Here is a 20,921-nt window from a genome sequence, read left to right as displayed (position 1 = left end):
GCAGCCAATAGCGTTTAAAAAACAAAACAAGACATTTCTTCTGTTACTTGTGTTAAACAAGACCCTCAGATCAGAGTTTGTAATTTACTCACTGATGCGTTTACAGTTCACCAGCTTTATTTTCTTCGGGTAGGTAGGCCTGTTTAGGCATATCCTTTTTTAATCTTTCTTGCGTTAGAGTAGTATAAAGAAGTTGCATAGTGTAGGCCTAGCATTGTTTAGTATTTGACACGATTATAATTACCTATGATTGTTGAAGAATACTTTTCATTTATTTTCACTCAAAAGATTGGCCTATTAATTTCATTTTATACTTTTTTAGGCCAGTGCAAAACAATCTGCAAATGTTAAATTGTTGTTTCCTTCCCCATGAAAAAAAAACCCCAAAAACTTGAGAATCTTATGTAGGCCATACTGCCAGATAGTTATTAAAACAACTCAGGCAGCCTTATTAAGGCCTTGATAGTGTGGATAAAAAATAGAAAACAGTCAAATCAAGATAAATATTAACCTTTGGCATGTAATTTTACATGATGAGTGTAATCCAATTTTAAACCGGTTTTCCTGATCTTTCCTTGTTACTAACTCTACTGTTTACACACACTGCGTAACCACTTTTAGATTCCTCTGGAAAACCACAAGAACCAGAAACACTCCCAAGGAAGTGTAATGTGTAACTCCATTGAATCCCAGACTGCAATATAGATCACAAGACGCACTTTGTTTAATTAATCAGAAATATGGATCACAAGAATAAAGCCTTTGTGTCTACCTTAACTGTGAGTGCAGATGAAGTCGCCTGCTATTTTTTATGTTTTAGAATTGACTTAAACTTTATAACGTGCTAACAATTTCTCATTCTAGTTGTAAATAACATGCAAACTCCCATTTGATCCTGGAAGATAGAGGACCTACGTAGGGTGAGACAGAAGTGCGAATCTTTATGCTACAGTGTCACTTGCCTCATTTGGATAAGCCAGATATTTTGCTGATGTGGTTGCAACATTGGAATTACACGTAAACATTTTCAGAAAGCCCGTGTTTATCGGTACTGTATTGTGCAATGTAATATAAGACAGTGACTGCTTGTGTATGTCCATAATGCTGTCTGTCTCTCCTCCCTCTCCCCTCACCCCACTCCTCGCCCCAGGCACTGTGTCTAGTTTCACAGAGCAATTGAAGGTGACAGGGACAGAGAGCGGCGGAGGGAGGCGGGAGGGACACGGGGAGGACACATCACAGTATCGCCCGCGGCAACACAACAGCAGCGGAAGAGCCAACCGATGGAGAGACAAAGAACAAAACCAACCCAGAAAAGTACTCAGAGGCAGTGCTATGAACAGGTAAATGAAGTTGTTCTCCAAAGTGTACCCGAGTATGTTTGGAGGAGTTTTCCTCTGGGGTCACATTGGGCGCTGTACACTTTTAACGCCCGATAGGGGTGTTCCTTGTGCGTGCCTCACTGTCTCCACCCCCCTGCCCCAAGCCCCTCAGTCATAATATATGAATGCATTATGGGCTCCAGTCCGTATAAGAGCAATTATAATGTGCTCCCGTTTGTTTTTATTTTAACAACTTGATGAATATTTGTCGTGGCATCGTAACCATGGTGACTGCCTCCACCATTGCCTCACCCCGCCCCTCCCTTTCCCCCCTCCAGCGCTGAAAAAGCAAGGGATAGCCAGAGAGGAAGAGAGAGAGGTGACAGGAATGAACTAACAAGATGCACTATAAAAAAAAAAGAGAGGAAAAAAAAGCGATGTCCCGGAGCTACACGAATCTTTGCAGCGAAGCACGCGTCGGCACACAGAGTGGCTTTGGCATGCGTGTGTGAAGGGGGTGGGGGGTACATAGGGATCACATAGGTTAAGCCATATTCACACAACTTGAGCATAATGAGATGTAATCAGGATTTTGGAATAAAATAGAAGAGAAAAGAAGAAAATGATAGAGTGGAGTAATGTTTTATTTTTGTTGTTTCAGACGGGAGGGGAGTATCAGTGGAAATTTGGGGGGAAATCAGGCTTATTTTATAAAACAATATGCAGTTATATAAAGACAGCTACAATGTTTTGTGGTTTATATTATATAAAAATTTACATTAAAAAAAAATATTTAAAAATGCAAAACCCACACAGTATCATGATGATGTATGATGCTTCTATCAAAATAATACAATGAAAAGCGTAAAACAACTAAATGCATATAAACTCATAAAAAATGTACCAAAACACAAATACAGTGAGTCCCACTAATGCTACACAACCATAACAAAAAGCAAAGCCATCAGTTGGGATTTTATGATTAATCAGAATATTTGTTGTCGACTATAATTGGAATATTAATGATCATATTTTGATAATCATAATTGCTTTTTGAACTATACAGACACATGTCAAAAGACATTTTATAACAAAGACAGCATCATTTTTAAATCAAAATTAAAAAATTACATCATTAATACCAGGGTTGGGACAAGGGTCAATTTCCACAAGACAAGAAACGAGATTGGGTCCATGAGAATGAGACAGGATGAGATTTTGACACAATTTCTAATATATAATTTGTGCAATTTAGCTCTTAATTTTGGCCTAAAAAATGTATTTATTTTATGCTTGTGTTTGTCATTCTGGCACTCACCAGCAATTAACAGTTTTCATACAGTCTGAATGTAAACACAAATCTAATCTAATTTTCTTCATGCAAGGTCTTGTGGTACGAGATCTTGTCCTGCTCCTAATATATGTAAATATTCTCTATAGAAGCCTTCAGTCACCATGTTCCAACTTTTTTGGTATAATGTAACAAAAATGTCAGTGTAAAATGATTTGACTTTTGCAAGTGACTAGTTGACTACTGAAATAATAAGTTTGTTGCTGTCATAGACAAAGTAGCAAAAATGTTTAACCAAGTTAAACATGCATTCAAATTGTAATATATTTGTATTTCATTACAACACAAATAATAAGTAACTTAGCTTAGTTTCATGTATTCACGTGTATAAATGTGTATTGAAAATGCATGTTGTGAAAGTATAATATGTTAAAATAATAAACATTTAATTTTATATTCATGTCTGGTATAATTGGAATGTAACAATTTACAAAAACATTTATTTATATAAAACTGCTGTTGTAAACTAAAGTTGCAGATTTTCTACTTAAATAAATTCTATAACTAAATACTATAAATAAATATATATGTATTATGACGTGAAGCACAAACTCCCAGAGCTGTGTTGCTATTGCACCATTTCATTCCTTAAGTAAAAAATGTAAACTCCACAGCTCGTCTATACCTTTTGAACTTGTCATGTATTTCCTTTCTCCTAGGCACTTCTCTGAGGAAACTAAACGAGAAGCAGAGGTGGAGGGGCAGAAGAATAGGCAAGTATGAACGAGAGAGGGAGCGACAGAGAGAAAGGGAGCGCAAAGTCTTGTCAACCGGAAATAAAACAAGCTGGCACCCTCCCCATCCCCAAAGTCACACAGTTCCTCCTTTCCTGCTCCTCCACTGCAAATACATTTAAACTACTGGGCCCGTAGTCTGTGAGTGTCTGTTTGTAGCATCATACCTGCGTCATTCTCCCTGTGATCTGTTTGCTCCTTTATACCTGACAATACTCTGTTATTGGGTAAAGGCTGAAAACAGAAAGTGTCAAAGTAAAATAACACAAGGAACAATGCAGGCAAGTCTAACTTAAATTACTGGATTCAGCAATTACAAATTTTCTGCATATGAACGGAGTACGGTAGTTTTACAGGTACAGTGGTCTAAAGACTATATGCTACATTAGTATGTCATTTTGTTATGGGTAATTATAATTTTGTCTAATGAAAAGTTTTTATTGCAAATGATTACTCTTGTTATGAATGAAAGGGGTCAGTAATGAATTCTTAAACATTTAGGTTCACTTAAGTTTAGGAGTTTTTCCGGTAAAAAAAAAAAAAAAAAAAAAAAAAAATCACTTCATTTTAAGTGAATATTAAAGTGTGATTTGCAGCTAAAATTGAATCCATCATGTATTTATCATTTGTGATCTCTCCATTATCTGTGCTTTCTGCTCTGCTCTGGCGGCCTCCCCTCCTCCTCCTCGTGCTGGCATTAAGTTCAAACTTGACACTGATGTTGACTCACTTTGTCACCCCTCGGTGGCTCTCCTCTCTCCCTCCCTCCCTCCCTCCCTCTATCTCTCTCTTTCCCTCTCTCTCTCTCTCTCTCTCTCTTCCTCTCCATCGCTCCGAGGACAAGAGTGCCCACAGACGCATTTCTCTCCAGAGCCCCCCCCCCCTCCTCTCTCTCCCCCTCTCTCCCTCTCTCTCTCTCTCTCTCCTTGTCGAACTCCCTCCATCTACACTCTCCTTTACACACACAGCACTGTCAACAAAGCTGGAGAACAAGGGACCAACGGGGAACAGGAGAATCAAGGTCCAAAAGAAGACCAGCGGACTGGACGTGGCGTCAACATACCTGGATAGTTGGTAAGTTCAGCTAAATTGACTTTCCAACATTCTTACTGATTTCTATGTGTAGCTGCCATTAAATGATGAACATACACAAACTTATGAATTGACAAACTTGCAGAAAATAAAGCACACACTTTTATAGAATGACATCAAGTTATGGATTGGATCTCTGCTTTGAGAAACACCAATGAAAATAAACTAACCTCTGACATTGTATAGGAGTTTAACAGTACAGCCTGCTGCTAGATAGAGATACTGTTCGTGCAATAGGGAGTTCTAAGTTGAATTGTATAAGAAATATTGATATATTTGTCTCGTTTTGAGATTGTTCCGCCTCTTATACACTTGATGCCAGTTTGCATTCGTACTCAAGTGTCTCCTCATGCGTATGTGTGTGTTCGGGTACAGGTTTTTCCAACAAGCAAAGACAGAGCTAAAAGCAAGTAGCATAATAAATGGCATTGCTTTCAGAGTGGGTTCTAATGTACCTTCTCTCCCCATGGTATACTAGCATACCAATGTATAACACACACACGTTACGACAGCGGCCATGTAACTAACTCCATTTCTGTCTGTCATGGTGAGGCTAATTCACCACAATGCCAGCCATGTGTGAACTCATGCGATATGGACCCTGTCTGCCCCCCTTTCCCCCAAAGCAGCACCACAGAAAACGGAGAGCAGAGGAGCACAGAGCCAAAGGTGACACTAGGGCGGGGCGGTCGGTTCTTCTGGCTGGTTTGGACCCTCGGACTATGTATGAGAAGTTAACCATGCTCAACCTGCAGAGCAGCTCCAACTGGAGTGGGCCTAACAACTGGTATCATGACCCCACCAGCGTGCAGACACAACACAGCACAGGTGAGCCTCCCCACAGGCCCTACACTTCACTCACTCTTTGATTTACCTCTTGAGCTGTAATTTACAAGCTTACTTTGATTTCCATATATTACTGTACTACAAATGTACTAATATTTGAATATTTACCATGGCAACATTTGACTCTGCGTGATTCATTTTAAAGTAAATAGCATGATGACAACAGTTTTCATGGCTGTCATCATGCTTTCAAATGTCACATTGATGAATTCTGTGTGGATATACTGTACAGTTCATTATTATTTTACTTTTGAGTTGCTGAATATTCTATTAAAATGGGGACCTTTAACAAATATGAGCAATAAGTTTATAAAATGCCCTCATTATATATTTTTAACATCGGGGCAATTATCAGGAGGTTTTAGTGAACTGGGCGTGTTATATCATCCTTGAAAATGTCTAACCCAATTCATGTTTAAAACAGTGTACCGCATGGCTCCACAAATCTCTATCCTTGTTACCTATATTATAGAAGTACATTGTTCATGTTTTTGCCTCACTGATGTGTACCAGTGTCTGAGGGCTGCCTGCTGGATGCTGAAGGCCTGGGGGGAGAGGCGGCCTCTGGTCGGGCAGGGGCAGGAGGGGTGCCTGTGGATCGGGACGAGGGTGAGGAGTCCCAGCTGAGGCTGCAGCTCAAGAGGAAACTGCAGAGGAACCGTACCAGCTTCACACAGGAGCAGATCGAGGCTCTGGAGAAAGGTCAGACTGCACCCTCACACACTGCACACTGTATAAGCAACCAATCAGAGCTCACCACACCATGCAGCCTGCCCTACAGGCCTTTACCTTTAGAATATGGCATTTGCTTCTTTTGGGGTGGACTGAGGACACATCTAGTCTAAAATCAAGTATCAGTATCATATTTGGGCCAAGAAAAGTTTCTGCAAGAAAGACTCTGTACTTCTGATGAATGAGAACCACAAACAAAGCTAATCTAAAGAGCCCACAGCAGTATGTAAAACTGTGCTTCATTACCACAGTGGTGTGATACAGCGGGATGGGCCTTTAGCTCAGAGAGGAGGATCACAGAGCCACTTCTGACCAGAGCTGGCTGCAGAGGGCCCCTGAGCTAAATAAGGACGCAATGTCCACTGTGCAGCCGAGTGGAAGTGTATCACTGTGGTCACATTAATGAGCTGCACTGACCCCGTGCGCAGTCAAGGCACAATAACAATCATGTGTTCACACAGACGCCAGTTAGAGACAACCAATTATACCAATTTGTAGAATGGACTTAATCTACAGCCTGTTGTCTTTATGCACTTTGGTTCTGTTTGGCATATGTGCACAGATCATGGTCTAGTGTTGGTTGATATTCTGTTTTTACTGTTGTCACAGTTTTAACTGCAGACATAAGCTAAATCCATTCATGTCTTTATTATTATTATCAACCTTTGACTTTCAGCTTCATTCGATGACTCATGTCAGTTAGAGTCAGGCCAGACTTTGTTTCAACTTGTCAAAAGCAAAAATGTCAGCCGTTTGTCAACTAGAAATTAACTGCCACAATGAGAAATGATCCTGTCCAACATGGAATATCATTTATAGAAGCCTAAACAAGCACTAGAGCACCATGAGCCTTCATTACATTAGAAGTATAGACACTAAACATATCCATAATACATAGAACAAAACATGTAAGACTTTGTTTTTAGTTGGAGCCATGCTTTCCTCTACTCCTCCTGAAGTTAAGTGCCCAGCCAACATGAATCCTTTCATTTGAACTTTCTGCATGTTCCACAATGATAAATAATTGATATAAAGTGCAACAGATAAATATTTCAAATCTGGTTGTAAGGATACATCTCTCTTCCCCCATTTGTATATTTCATTGCAAGATAATTAGTGATTCTGATATTAAAAAGGGAATGGCCTGATCTCTGTTGCAAAATGCATAGGTAATTATAATACAATATTTGGGACATACTTAATGAGAGATACACAGACAAATCTCAAACATGTTAACAGCATGCAACAAGGGGTTTTTGGAGGTTGTTTTCTGGTCCTTCTGTCAAACTGCATTAGGAGCCACACAGCGAGTCTGACATGAGTTAATATCTTCCACAGAGTTTGAGAGGACACACTACCCAGATGTCTTTGCACGGGAGCGACTGGCAAACAAGATCGATTTACCTGAGGCCAGAATACAGGTCAGCAAACACTGGATTTGGTCTGAATCAGTGACTGTAAATCATCAATGTAACCAACCTGCTAGCCACTGCGCTCCAAATAGAAAGTGAGGTGTGGGTATTTCCGGATCCATCGAATCTGGCTCCAAATGATTTTACATTACCCCTCTTTCTGTAACTGCTGCAGTGAGCCTCATCATTTTGTCCCCAAATTCGCTCTTATAACAGCCTCGTGAGCTTCTTTTGACTGGAGCTGAACGCTGTGGGTGACATTACACTCCCTTAGTCCATTTCATTATACAGTTTATGGTCTGAATAGTGCTAGGTTTATTTGTTACGTGTGTCTAGCTTCGGTTTTCAATAAAAATGTGCCAATGGGCAGGTGTGGTTCTCTAACCGAAGAGCCAAATGGAGGCGTGAGGAGAAGCTGCGTAACCAGCGGAGGTCAGGGGGCATGACCTCATGTTCACAAAGTCAGGCCCCCCTCACCACCTCATTCAACACCAATGTCTATCACCAACAGCACAGCAGCACTTCAGGTAAGATGCTGTCTCTACATCAGTGCTTCAGTAAATTTGTAGCACTTTGTTTACATATTCTCACTGTTTGAAGCCCTGTATCTGTCTGTATCTCCAGGGTCAATGTTGAGTCAAGCAGAGACATCACTGCCAAGTTACAGCTCTCTGTCTGTGTTCTCATCTGGAGTACAGGTAGGACGTCAACCACTAGGGCCACAAGATTTATCACAATCGAACCCAAGCGCAATTTGAATGGATGCAATTAGTAAATCCCAAACGCTTCAATTTTTTATACATTTTTCCTCCACAAACAATAAAATATCCTGTTCCATTCTGCATAAAAATGTCTAACTCTGTCATTTATATCTGTATGAGTTTGTCAGTTCATATTTCAGTCTTTTGTTATTTTTGCTAGACATATTTAAAATGTGAACTTTGAACAGAATCGTATTAATAAATCATAAATCACTAACTGTATTGCAATTGCAATGCTTCCCATAAAAAGCGCAATTAGATATTTCTCTTATTGCAGCTCTATCAACCATTCATCATTAATTATCTAAATTATTTATTAAAATACAACTCTATATAAAGAAAAACTTTAGTGACACTAGAGTAGCAGGCAATGCTTAAATCAAACTCTAACTCTAATTAAGTTTTTTTTTTCCAAGTACTACTCTATTTCTGTATTACTACTACTCAAGTTCAGTTTCTGATACATAGCACATCTGTATTTTATAACGTATTAATAATAAAGGATGTAGTCTTTGCATATTAAGTAACACCCACACATAGTGATGGTCTAGCACCTCCTTGTGGTCACAGATGATTCATGCACAAGTAATTGCCATGGAGTTTGAGAAAAGTAATAGGAAAATGGATCTTAAAAATGTATTCACGACTGATGGCAATAACTCCGCAGCAGTAGCACACATGCTTATTCATGGGTTTCAGCTTCCTGTTATATGCAACATTTTGAAGACTTTTTCCCATTCAAATTACATTTCTTTTGTTTTAAATTACTAATCATTATGACAATGGCCCTGAATTGTCATTCTGAAAGCCATGGACAAAAAACTTTATTTATTTACCTCCTGTTTTTTTCACAGACATAGACACATTAAGAAACATATAGCAGCTGAGACAAAAAAAAAAAAAAAAAAAAAAACAAAAAAACAAAAGTGTAATTACTGCTAGTGCTTTCTAGTTTAGTTAGTTATTTAAATCATGTTTTTCCTTCTTTACAGTCCATCCCTCCCCAGTCGGCTTCCTCGTACTCCTGCATGTTGCCCCCCTCTCCCTCGGCTCCGCGAAGCTTTGACTCAGCGTACACCTCTTCACATCTGCAGACTCCACCCACGGCTAGCTCCAACACTGGTAACTCTTGTTTCTCTTTGTTTCAGTTTCAGTTAATATTGTTCCATAATGTTACCAAACTGTACAATGCCCAAGTGTTTTCTGTTGCTTACAGGTCTTATATCTCCGGGGGTCTCTGTGCCAGTTCAGGTCCCAGGAGCAGAGCAGCAGAGCATGAGTCAGAACCTGGGTCAGTACTGGGCCAGGTTACAGTGAATGACAGACTGTGGAGGCACAGACAAAGAAAAGGGCATGTTAACCGTGTCAGATCTTCCTTGGGGCAATTGTGAGCAGGCAGGGACAGTGGGAGTGGCTGGATGCATTCATGTTTACAATTCAATCAAGAGCAGCTTTGGTTGTACTTCATGGTACTATGATTTACTGATATTTGCACTAAATTAGAATTTAACATCACAGACGAGTTTAAGAGCTGACCACTACTTCCATGTAATTTGATGTGTATACTGATCTGGCACATACCGAGTGTTAAGGACACATGTTTCCTCAAGTCTTAAGACTGACAATCTAATCTGGGATTGGTTTCTGATAGTAATGATCTTGAAAGCTCCAGTGTTTTGCATTATTCATTAAGTATTAAAGATTTAAGGAAAACAAATTCAATCTAAAATGCTGACATTAGTGCATATGGATGTGACCTCTACTGGTAGGGTTCAAGGTAGGTAATCTCTGTAGTGAATGCTTTTTGGGCAGTGAAAGTTGGGCAGTAATCTAAATAAATCTATTAAAGGAGAATGAATTTAAAAAAAACATCATCTCCAGGGTAATCATTTTATGAAACAAACAATGGAACCAAACATTTTGAGCTCTGAGGAGGGAGAAAGACAAAATGTGCAAGATTATTAAGAAGTGTGAATGAAACAAAACACAACTCCAGAAATGTCGGAGATATGTAGCAACATTATATAGCATGATTAAAATAGTAAAATAGTTATAAAAGCAGCGTGGCCAAATGACGTGCAAATGGCAGCAGATGTGTGTACTGTGAAGTGTAACCACAGATTTGTTTTACTTGAGAAGAATATTGTGATAGTCTGTTCCCTCAACTGTGAGAGGATCGCTACTGTGAATATTTTTGACTTGCTGATGGCAATCACTTTTACTAAAACTGGACCATTGAAAAGAGTGTTACTCCTGCCTCTATCGTGCCAGCAACGAATTATTTTTGTACAGACTTTTATGTGAGAAGATTGAACAGGATAGTTTCAAAACATGGGAAATGTAGCATGTTGTGGACCTAAAGCACAAATTGTATTAGCTGATATTTAATTAAGGATGCACCATTATCAGAAGAGCCAAAACATTCACGTTCATGTGGTTTGACATTGATCAGACCACAGGGTCTGAGCATCCCCAAAAACACCTGTGGGGTTTTCCCAAGCTACAGTAGTAATGGGAATATGAGTTATGCAAGAGGAGTGGGTACATATGGGGCTGCGTGTTCAGCAGGGGAATTTAACATCGTGACCATCAATGAAAGCTAACATTATGTTATGCCTGATCATTGCACTCCTAGTGGTCACTTCTCATAATCCACTGACATATCAATAAGCCAATGACAATCAAATCATTATTTTATACAAAAAACTGCTTTCAGACAATCAGTCTAGAGTGGGCCACACTGTGCAGCATGACCAAAACCACGAGACAAAAGACAATCGACTCCAGGCCAGACCTCAGCCCATCTGCATTTTAGTCCATAAGAAAACATATTTATTTGTCTTTTCACTCTCTCACATTGTGTTGTTTTTGCTGTGTGTGTTGTGTTAGTATTGTAAATTTACCAAGAGTCAACCCTTTTGTGATGAAGGCCTTGGATCCCTTTAATGAGAATAAAAATGTGTGTATTCAAAACATGACTATCTTTTTTTCTCATTTTGTAAAGGGCCACACATTACATTTCTGATGCATTAGTAGTAGTTTTAATATATGTGTGTTTTTTGCAACATATGGGAGTTATTAAAAGATTTCAAGATATACTATCTAATCATAACAATATAGTTTAGGAATGCCATGGTCTAGTTTCACGACTCCAAATGACTTCTTCTTAGGTGTTAAGTATTCTAGAGCACACAATTCTGACAGAAATAATTGATAGTTTTTCAATGTCTGGCAGATATGGTCAACGTTTACTATCATAAGCATAAGATATGGAATGAAAACAGATGAACACTTGATACTTTGGATGGGCTCTTTATATGGGTACTTCATATGGATAATATAGTAGTAGATGGTCTCAGTGCAGACTTGGCGGAAACACGCTGACCATTAGCAGGGTAATGGTCTGACTCATTTGGGCCCTGGAGAGTGGACCGAAATCAAAGACGAGAGAGGAAGAAGGGGGAGAAAGATAACACCACGGTTGCAGAGTAGAGACAGTCACACATCCAAGCACCACGAGGCTGGAAGATCCTACTGTATGTGAGATGTCTTTTGTTCATTGTCTCTAGTAAGGTTATGCAACAGATAACATCCTGTCAATCATAATATCATTTTTGCATCTTTGTTTTTCTTATGATCTTTTTTATATTGCTGCAAAAACTTTATTACTTATTTATATTAAATTTTATTTTGGTTTCAAAAATAAAATCATCTAAATTAATCCAATATTATATGACTAAAAATGTTAAGTGCTCCCTAGAACATCATATACAAGAGTCTCAGAATATATTTTTTCATTAGCTCCATATCACCAACTTCACTGTTCACCCCAATGATATGGAAAGACTTCACTCCTGAGTTGGGTTCACTTAGCTGTATCTAAAGTTGTGCTTTTAAAGCTGACCACACTTTCCAAACCTCTGTCATCTATCTTCCTGGAGTAATAATGAAATTGTTGGTTCTTGGTTGTTAATATTTAAAGGTCCTTTCTTACACAAAATGGATTCTTGTAAGCTTTAAGCCATGTTATAATGCTATTACTTCCTCAAAAGCAAACCTAAAGTTGTGTTTTGTTTCATTCATTCATTCATGTTGAGTAACCCCTTGTCATTAATCTGTCTGCATTCCCAAAGCTCAAAATGCTCTGTTTCACCTTGTGATGTCATGAAGCAGTCATTTTCAAGTTAACAGTTACCTTTACCTTTAGATTAGCAGTTCCAGGAAAAATAATCCAAAATCTTGGAATCATCCAAATAATTCTAGTGAAGGTGTATGAAGTTTAAAAACACTTTCTGTATTACCATATGATATCACAATGTGGATCAGAGTGTTTTCTGTTTGAGAGGAAAAACTCAACCTAATTATGTAGGGTTTGCATTAAACATATGTTAATGAAACAAAACACAACTCCAAATACGTTTGTGATGAGGAAACAACATAGATCAGAACAGCGTAATATGGGCACTTTAAGATAATGCAGCATATATCATCATACACTTAATCATACTTTTTTGCTCTATTTGTGTAACACGTCCCTTCTCACTAGCAAACCACTACTACTTGTGTGTGACATCATTCTCAGACATCTGCCCATAGTAACTAAAGAGACACTAGAGAGAGATGCCTTATATGTTACATGCAGCAGCAGAGGGAGGAAGAAGAGCCAGATCGATGAGCCCAGCCTAGTCTCCAGAGAGCAGCTTCAGAAGAAGCCCAAACAACGGTGAGCTTTGTCCAGTCTTAAAGAGGGGGGTGTCTACACAGGGAGAAAGGAAGTTGTGAGTAATTAGCTGACAATAAGAGAAATGACACAGTATTTTCAAATTGTTAGGTAGCGGTCACGATGGAACTGGGGCCACTGTGTGTCGTCTTGATCTTTTTGGGGAATGTATTGGCTGTGGATGACCAGTACAGTAGAGCCGTGGTGAGTACACTCAATGAATTCAGAAATTATAATACAATATAATACCTGGTGTGACAAGCTTAAAGGTGAATATTTTTAAACATTTTAAAATACCATAACAATATTGCAATAGAATTCTGACAAATGAACTGGTTTTACTTCACTTTTTATAAATGGGGGAAGGGGAGCTCTTAAAGGCACTATGTAACTTTTTGGCTGGGAGTTCGTCACCTGCTTGTTTCTATGGATATGACATTGCTCAGCCTGGAATGTTCCACAGTATGATGCTAAACAGTTCTCCCTCACATTTATTCAATTACAGGTGATTTTACAGCTCAAATACCTACAAAAACAGGCATTCTGTCTGTGAGTATTTTATTAGTATTTACAGACCCTCCACCAGAAAAGACACGCAATGCACCTTTAAAGATACTGACAAATACTGATACCAAGACACACAAAAATACAACCGAAACAACAGCCTATATATTTCTTGAGGGTGTTGAGGGCAAACCACAATCAAAGAAACAGTTGATGAAATCAGTTACACATTTTGTGGAGGAAGTGAAACAGGAAACAAAATTTAACGGATTAACACATTAAAATACAACTGAAATAAAATACATAAATAATTAAATTGGCAATGTAATTAAAGATAACGTTGATAAAGTTGTGTTGTAGAAGCCTGGGTCAGACCACAAGACTCAAACAGCCATCCTTTGTGTGTGATACAACAAGATAAACATACAAGCTACAATTTAGAAATATTCCTAATTATTCCCCTGATTTGGAGGTCCTTGATGTAAAAATTCCATGTCCACTGATACAATACTGAATAATTTTAATGTTCTATGTAAATGCACTCCATCAAGGGTCTTAGCTTTGCGGTGTTTCTATAGGATTGGCTGAGCAGATATGGCTACCTCCCACCCCCAGACCCTCGCACCAGCAAACTGCAAACAAAAGAGGGCATAGAAAAGGCCATCCAGGTTATGCAGAGATTTGGAGGTGTCCCAGAAACAGGCGTTCTTGGTAAATTTTGTGTTTGTTATTTCCATCTACTAACTTCTCTTTTTCTGGTTCAGTTTCAACATGTTGTGGTTTTGTATTTCAGATGAGAAGACTCTGAAGCTCATGTCCACTCCTCGCTGCTCCCTGCCTGATATCATGAGCAGTGAAGACATGATGAAGAAGAAGAGGAGGAGGAGGAAGAGATATGCACTGTCAGGCCTCAAGTGGCACAAAACAGAGCTCACATGGAGGTGTGCTTCCTGTCATGTTACTTCCTGTGTGTCAATGCATTTTTGCAATTGGAACAGAACCCAACAGCAATTTGGCCCTTATGTTTGTGCCATAACTACCCTAGCACCACTCCCAAATGCATTTAATTCTTACCCATTAGTGCATAAAGTAGGGTTGTCAAGAGTAGATATTCGGTTAAACAATAATTGATTATTCAAGTCACAAATAATCACGATATCTACAAATTAATAATTACGAAAATGTAAAAAGCAATAATAAGTCATTTCAATTCAATCTATGTACTCCAAAAAGTAAACCAAAATGTAAAGGGCTTTTTATGCTTTTAAAGGCCTATGTAGCCTACTTAACTGATTCAGAAAGTTTGAGCTAGCCATACTGAGCCAGAATTGTGCAAGGGAATTAAGGACTTCACTGTTGTTGGGCCATGTTGTTAATAATCACAAATAATCATAATTGTGATGTTTAGTCTCACACTAATCGTAAAACTATTTGATTCATGACATTTCTAATTATCTCATGCAATTTTATTGTGTCATGCCATAACTCACATGGAAAAGCACATGAATCAGTAGCTCCTGAGGACCACATCAGTCTTGGAGAACTTCACACGTTTGTTGGATTCCTACAGGCAGAAAATACAACACGTATATTATATTAGGCCTAAATAGGCTAGTTAGTAAATATTAAAAGTAAATGAATGAACTGGCTTTATTTGATGAGCAAATTATTGTTTTGTTGTTGTTTTTTTCTTTCTTTCTTAGTTTATGCCTTCCTCTTTTTGATTTATTTTAATTCACTTTACCCCACTTCTGCCATTGCTTTGTTTTATGTTTTAGAGTCCTCATCTGTGTTCCCCTTCTTTCGCTCTAATTGCGTAACTGCATTTTCCCTCAAGTTAGCAAAAACGCATTTTTGAACTGCATGGAAAAACAGAAGCAAACAAACAAATTAATAAATAAAATTATATTTTTACTATACTCCCAAAGTTACATTTCCCCACTATGCATAGTCCTACATAGGGATCATTCAGAGACAGTATTGAATTTGCCCGTTGTCCATTACGCCATTAGGCTACATTGTCTAATACATTTGGCCCCTCTATTTACTTATCCTCTTACACTCCTGGTCCATTTACTATAGCTGTCTACTACTCTTCTCTAGTGTCTTCCAGTAACCTACTGCTGTTTGTTTTTTAGCGTCCATAGTTACCCATCACCGGCCACATCGCCCCAAATGGGGCCCGGGTTGGTTGATAACATCTTGACCCGTGCATTAAAAGCCTGGAGTGACGCAGCCCCTTTGCGTTTCCAGCGGGTGCCCAGTGAGAGCGCAGGTGTACCAGCAGGGGGGGATATCAGAATATCTTTTGCGAAGTTGTTACATGACGACGGGTATCCTTTTGATGGAGAAGGTGGGACCCTAGCACACGCCTTCTTCCCCAGCGGGGACGAGGTGGCAGGCGATACCCACTTTGACGATCATGAAAGCTGGAGCTTCAGAGGTAGGCTACTTCCCAGGAAATGGTGTAGCCTATTTGTTATTCCACGGTCATCCTTGCAAGGAAATTGTAGGGCTCTACTAAAACTCACAATCTTGGAAACCAGTCTCAGGGTTATCATTTTACCATAGTATAAAATTATGCCAATTAAAACATGTAGCCTACATGTAGACGCATATACAGATGTGGACAAAATTGTTGGTACCCCTCTGGTAATGAAAGAAAAATCTAAATTTTCATTGAAATAACTTGAAACTAAGAAAAGCAATAATAAATAAATAAAAAAATAATAAAATCCTGAAAAATAGCCAATGAAAATCAGACACTATTTTTGATTTGTTGTTCAACAGAATTATAAAAAAAAAAAAAAAAAACTAATGAAACTGGCCTGGACAAAAATGATGGTATCCCTAGAAAAGAAGCATGGAAGAGGCGTGGTTATGTTCTGGGGCTGTTTTGCTGCATCTGGCACAGGGTGTCTTGAATTTGTGCAAGGTACAATGAAATCTCAAAACTATCAAGGTATTTTGGAACGAAATGTGTTGACTAGAGTCAGAAAGCTTGGTCTCAGTCATAGGTCATGGGACTTCCAACAGGATAATCACCCAAAACACCCAAGAATAAAACTTTTGGTCTGTGAGCCCAGACATCTGTGAAATGAGCTGAAACATGCTGTCTGAAGAAGGCACCCTTCAAACCTGAGACAACCAGAGGAGTTTGCTCACATGGAGTGGGTCAAAATACCAGTTGATCAGAGCAGAAGTCTCATTGACAGTTACAGAAACCATTTGATTGCATAGTTTACCTTAAAACTTGTGCAACAAAATATTACGTTAAGGGTACCATCATTTTTGTTCAGGCCAGTTTCATTTATTTATTTTTTTCTAATAATTCTGTTCAACCACAGGTAAAAAGCAATGTTTGATTTTCATTGGACAATTTTCACTAAATTTGTATTTATTATTGCTTTTATCAGTTTCAAGTTATTTGAGTGATGATTCTCGATTTTTTTCTTTCATTGTCAGAGAGGTACCAACAATTTTGTCCACAACTGTAATTAGGCTATAGTAAAGACTAAATAAAGACAACTGTAATTGGAACTTTGTTTTTGACTTTTAAAAGCACTTTGTGGAAATAATTTGACCTAAACTCTTATAAAGATACTGACCTCATTAAAATACTTCCTTTCATCTCCTCTCATAATGAATGGCTTAGCTTACCCCAGTCTGTTTCTTTACTTTAATTAAAGTTTGAACAGAACATGGGTATCATCACATGTGTACATTATAACCTATACTATTACATATAGGTGACTGACACTTGTCTTGTTCCCAGGGAACAGCAGCAGCTCCATAGACTTGTTCACTGTTGCGGTGCATGAGTTCGGGCATGCTCTTGGTCTGTCCCACTCCTCCTCTGATCCCTCCATAATGCGCCCATATTACCAGGGTCCCGTGGAGGATCTTCTCAAGTATCATCTGGCCCTGGATGATAAGATGGCCATTCAACAGCTTTATGGTGAGTGTGCATAGGCCTACAACTTAAAAGTCAGTTTACAATGGTTTATTTCATGGTTTAGTTCAAATTAAAGGAGATATTACAGGGTGCTAAATGTTTACAGCAACTTGGCACCAGTGACAGCTCCCGGAGGAGCTAAGGGAGTTTTGAGTCTGTAAATTAATTCAGTACAGTTGCAGTGATTGAAATGCTAATGTAATTTTTTAAATTTTGAATAAATGTGGTTGCCATAACATTTTTGAGCTAGAGTAGCTGTAATATGGAAAGCCAGAAATCTTTGAGGTAGCTATGCCATGCTATGCATGCTGGGCACACAGAATATGTTTTTCAGGTGTGCAAGATGATAAATCAGCAGACAAACCTGATTTACCGACTGCCCAGTCCACCTCCACCAAGACCAACAAAGCAGTGAGTATTTATATAAACTAGGATTGGATTTCATCTGCAAACTCTCAACATTGTTTTGCTCAATACCGCTCTCTAGTGGGAATATGTCACAATGCACCTTTTATATTGAATTTATCTTTTCTGTCATAGTTTCGACACATCTTTTCTGAAACGGTGCCAGGGAGGATTTGATGCTGTGGCCAATATCAGAGGAGAAGTTTTCTTTTTTAAAGGTGCAGGGCTTTTACTTTAACTTCTTTTTGTTGTTGTTGTTGTTGTTGTTTGTCTGTACAGCCCTAAAGTATAAATTCTTCTGTTGTCCTTTAAGGTGATGAATTTTGGAGGACCAAACGTGATGGCTCATTGATCTCCCTCAATCCCTCTCGAATCAGAAACTTTTGGATGGGTCTGCCCCCGGGGTCTTACAAGATTGATTCTGTGTATGAGCGAAAGGCTGACAGTCGTATTGTCTTCTTTATTGGTGAGAATGTCTACACATTAGGCCATTGAATGTTCACGTCTTCTAAAATCCATGAAAGGTGAAAGTATTTTAGTGTTTTTTAAAATATGTACAGGTTTAGAGCCAATATCCAGCCAATAGTATAGTAGTAGCCAAAAGTGATGGTTTACTTATGTTTTGTTATTTACTTCACCAGCAGATTTGAACAAAGAAATGTTTGTTGATCAACTTGGAGCACTAATATCTGAGATCACAACAACAATATACATTTGTTGCTTAAAGCCATAGTATGTAGCTTTTAAAAAAATATAAATATGCTGAAAAACATAGAAAAACATACATCCTAATTCTCACCTTATTTGGCCTGAATGAGGGCCTCCATTTTCCCTGTATCAACTTCCATGGAAAATGCTGTGAAGTACCATTTTAACTTTCTATTTCCATGGAATCATGCAGTTGACTTTCCACCTCTATAAAGTTACACATTATCAATTTAAATTGACATTGTGTGTGTGTGTGTGTGTGCGCGCGTGCATGTGTGCGTGTGTGTGTGTGCGTGTGTGTGTGCGCAGGGTCTCAGTACTGGGTTTTCAAGGACACAGAGGTGATGAGTGGCTACCCAAAGCCTTTATCTGACTGGGGCATGAAGACTAAAAAAGGGCAGCCAGTGGACAAGGTGGAGGCAGCGTTTATCTGGGACCATAATGGGAAGACGTACCTGTTCAGTGGAGGAGAGTACTGGCGCTTCAGCGAGGTGCGGAGGGAGGGCCAGGTGAACAGAAAACTAGACCCGGACTTCCCTCGAGACAGCAGCGTGTGGAAGGGAGTGCCCACAGACATGGACGATATCATCAGCTGGGGAGAAGGTGCGTCATGACTCATGTGGTAATGAAGCTGATCTGCTTGTTACAGACCAACTGGAGCTGATTTACCAAAGTCTTGTCTAAGGTGCATGACTGCAACAGGAATGTCAACTAAACTGTTGTAAACCAAAGATTAATTTAAGATAACACTGTTTCTACTCCCATTAAATTTACAGTCTGCTTCGTTGTCTGATAGAGGCAAAATGGGCAATGTTTAAATGTTTAGCTGTCTTTAATGTTAAAGTAACATTAGGCTGTATACAGTTATGTGTGTCTCCTAATTTGTGTTGTCACTTTAGGTGATACCTACTTCTTTAAGGATGACCTGTACTGGGTAGTAAAGAGAGGGGGACTGGACAATGAAGAGGTCACTCCTAAATCCATCGGTGTGGATTGGCTCAGATGTCCTTCTCCCACTGCGACCCCTGCTCCAGCCAACCCCAGAAACCCGAAAGAATGCTACTGCAGCGTGAGGAACTCAGCAGGACCTGTACGGGGCAATCTGTTCCTCTTGCTCACTGCTCTGTTCATGATCCACTAGTGTTTAGGAAACCAGTCAATTTTGAGATTTTCTCCTTATTTTTGATTGTATATGAATGACACTTTTGAGATAACAGTAGATCTAAATTACATTTTAATAACTACAGTAAAAGAAATAGAAATTACACTTTAACATTTTAAATATATGTAAAATTTACATATGTATATATGTATATGTGTATATATATATATATATATATATATATATATATATATATATATATATATATATATATATATATATATATATATACACACACACACACACACTCAAAAAGAATCCCACATTCATCTGGGAGTGGTACAATCATGAGGTCTTTACTTCAGCTCAGTTTATATAAATGTATGTAAATTGTGTCTTTCAACAAGGTTAATCACTCACACCATTAAAACAGATGAATGTAGCAGATTCTTATTTTGTTCTACACTGAGGGTTGGGCTCAAGTCAACCCAGGTCACAGACAATGTACTGTATGAGCTAATAATAATGACATCTGCTGGACACAGGACAATGTTGAGAAATATCAGTAATTAACCAAGAACAAAACAATCAGATCAAGATGTTGACTTAGTCATACATAGACTATAGGAAAGTACTCCACATTTAAAATTCAGTGCTGCCAGTAAGTGTTGCATTCTACAGATCTTGAATACCAAAGGAGGCACTTGGAGAATTGATGTGTAGTGCAGGTGTGTATTTTGTATGTTGTTAGTGAAGTATTTTGATTGACAAGTCAAAATGAATGTAATGAATTATGTCAAATGAGAATGTTTTGTATGTAGTTCGTCTACGGTCTTAGGGAGACAGACTGGTTTGTTTCCTCTCCACTATCTTGTACAAAACTAAATCAAAGCAGAAACTCATTACATATCTCAGCACTCATCTCACAGACACAGTACATATTTTGATTATGGGGACCCAGATTCATGTTTTAATTCAGGAGGCAACCTTAGACAGTATTTAATCATAAAATAAAAAATAATAAAGTGTAAGTAAGGACTAGTTTGAGCGTGTGTTTGCCTGGGTTGTGACTGGCTGGTTGTGACGCCACATTGTAGAGCTAAAAAGATCAATCTGGGAAAAAAAAAGAAAAATAAAATATTCTAAATGTATAGTGAGTTGAAAAGGTGAAAAAACACATCCTGGAAAACGACACAAAATACTATGCAGTAAAATCTGAATCATTATCAGATTATCCAGGATGAAAGTTTGTCTGTACATTTTGAAAATTGCTAGGA

General features: G+C 38.5%; 2 protein-coding genes across 4 annotated transcripts; both read left to right on the top strand.

The window, feature by feature from the left end:
* The first annotated feature begins 58 nt into the window (after positions 1–58).
* Positions 59–11,195, top strand: pax10 (paired box 10). Of its 3 annotated transcripts, XM_020924414.2 has the most exons (11): positions 59–129; positions 1,151–1,343; positions 3,333–3,548; positions 4,376–4,481; positions 5,126–5,327; positions 5,859–6,047; positions 7,416–7,498; positions 7,860–8,016; positions 8,114–8,187; positions 9,243–9,372; positions 9,467–11,195. In XM_020924414.2, exons 5-11 carry the CDS (start codon positions 5,222–5,224, stop codon positions 9,565–9,567), a joined length of 840 nt encoding a protein of 279 aa, XP_020780073.1. In that variant the 5' UTR covers positions 59–129; positions 1,151–1,343; positions 3,333–3,548; positions 4,376–4,481; positions 5,126–5,221; the 3' UTR covers positions 9,568–11,195. The 3 variants fall into 3 exon arrangements, with proteins under 3 accessions (XP_020780073.1, XP_055005856.1, XP_055005855.1); XM_055149881.1 differs by having other exon boundaries at positions 3,333–4,481; positions 5,129–5,327; XM_055149880.1 differs by having other exon boundaries at positions 3,333–4,481.
* Positions 11,196–12,817: 1,622 nt separating this feature from the next.
* mmp25b (matrix metallopeptidase 25b) lies at positions 12,818–20,685 on the top strand. Its single transcript, XM_055150112.1, is given in 12 exon segments — positions 12,818–12,973; positions 13,082–13,174; positions 14,053–14,185; positions 14,268–14,415; positions 15,613–15,917; positions 17,250–17,432; positions 17,764–17,803; positions 17,805–17,840; positions 17,970–18,052; positions 18,148–18,300; positions 18,852–19,145; positions 19,442–20,685. Coding segments are annotated over 11 exon segments (1,698 nt in total). The 5' UTR covers positions 12,818–12,973; positions 13,082–13,093; the 3' UTR covers positions 19,684–20,685.
* Positions 20,686–20,921: the final 236 nt, after the last annotated feature.

Source organism: Boleophthalmus pectinirostris, unplaced genomic scaffold (assembly GCF_026225935.1).
Source record: "Boleophthalmus pectinirostris isolate CB_2022bp ecotype Guang Dong unplaced genomic scaffold, ASM2622593v1 HiC_scaffold_14, whole genome shotgun sequence".
NCBI classification, from domain to species: domain Eukaryota; kingdom Metazoa; phylum Chordata; class Actinopteri; order Gobiiformes; family Gobiidae; genus Boleophthalmus; species Boleophthalmus pectinirostris.
The sequence above is the reverse complement of the archived record's forward strand: the minus strand, read 5'-3'. Positions and strand labels throughout refer to the sequence as shown.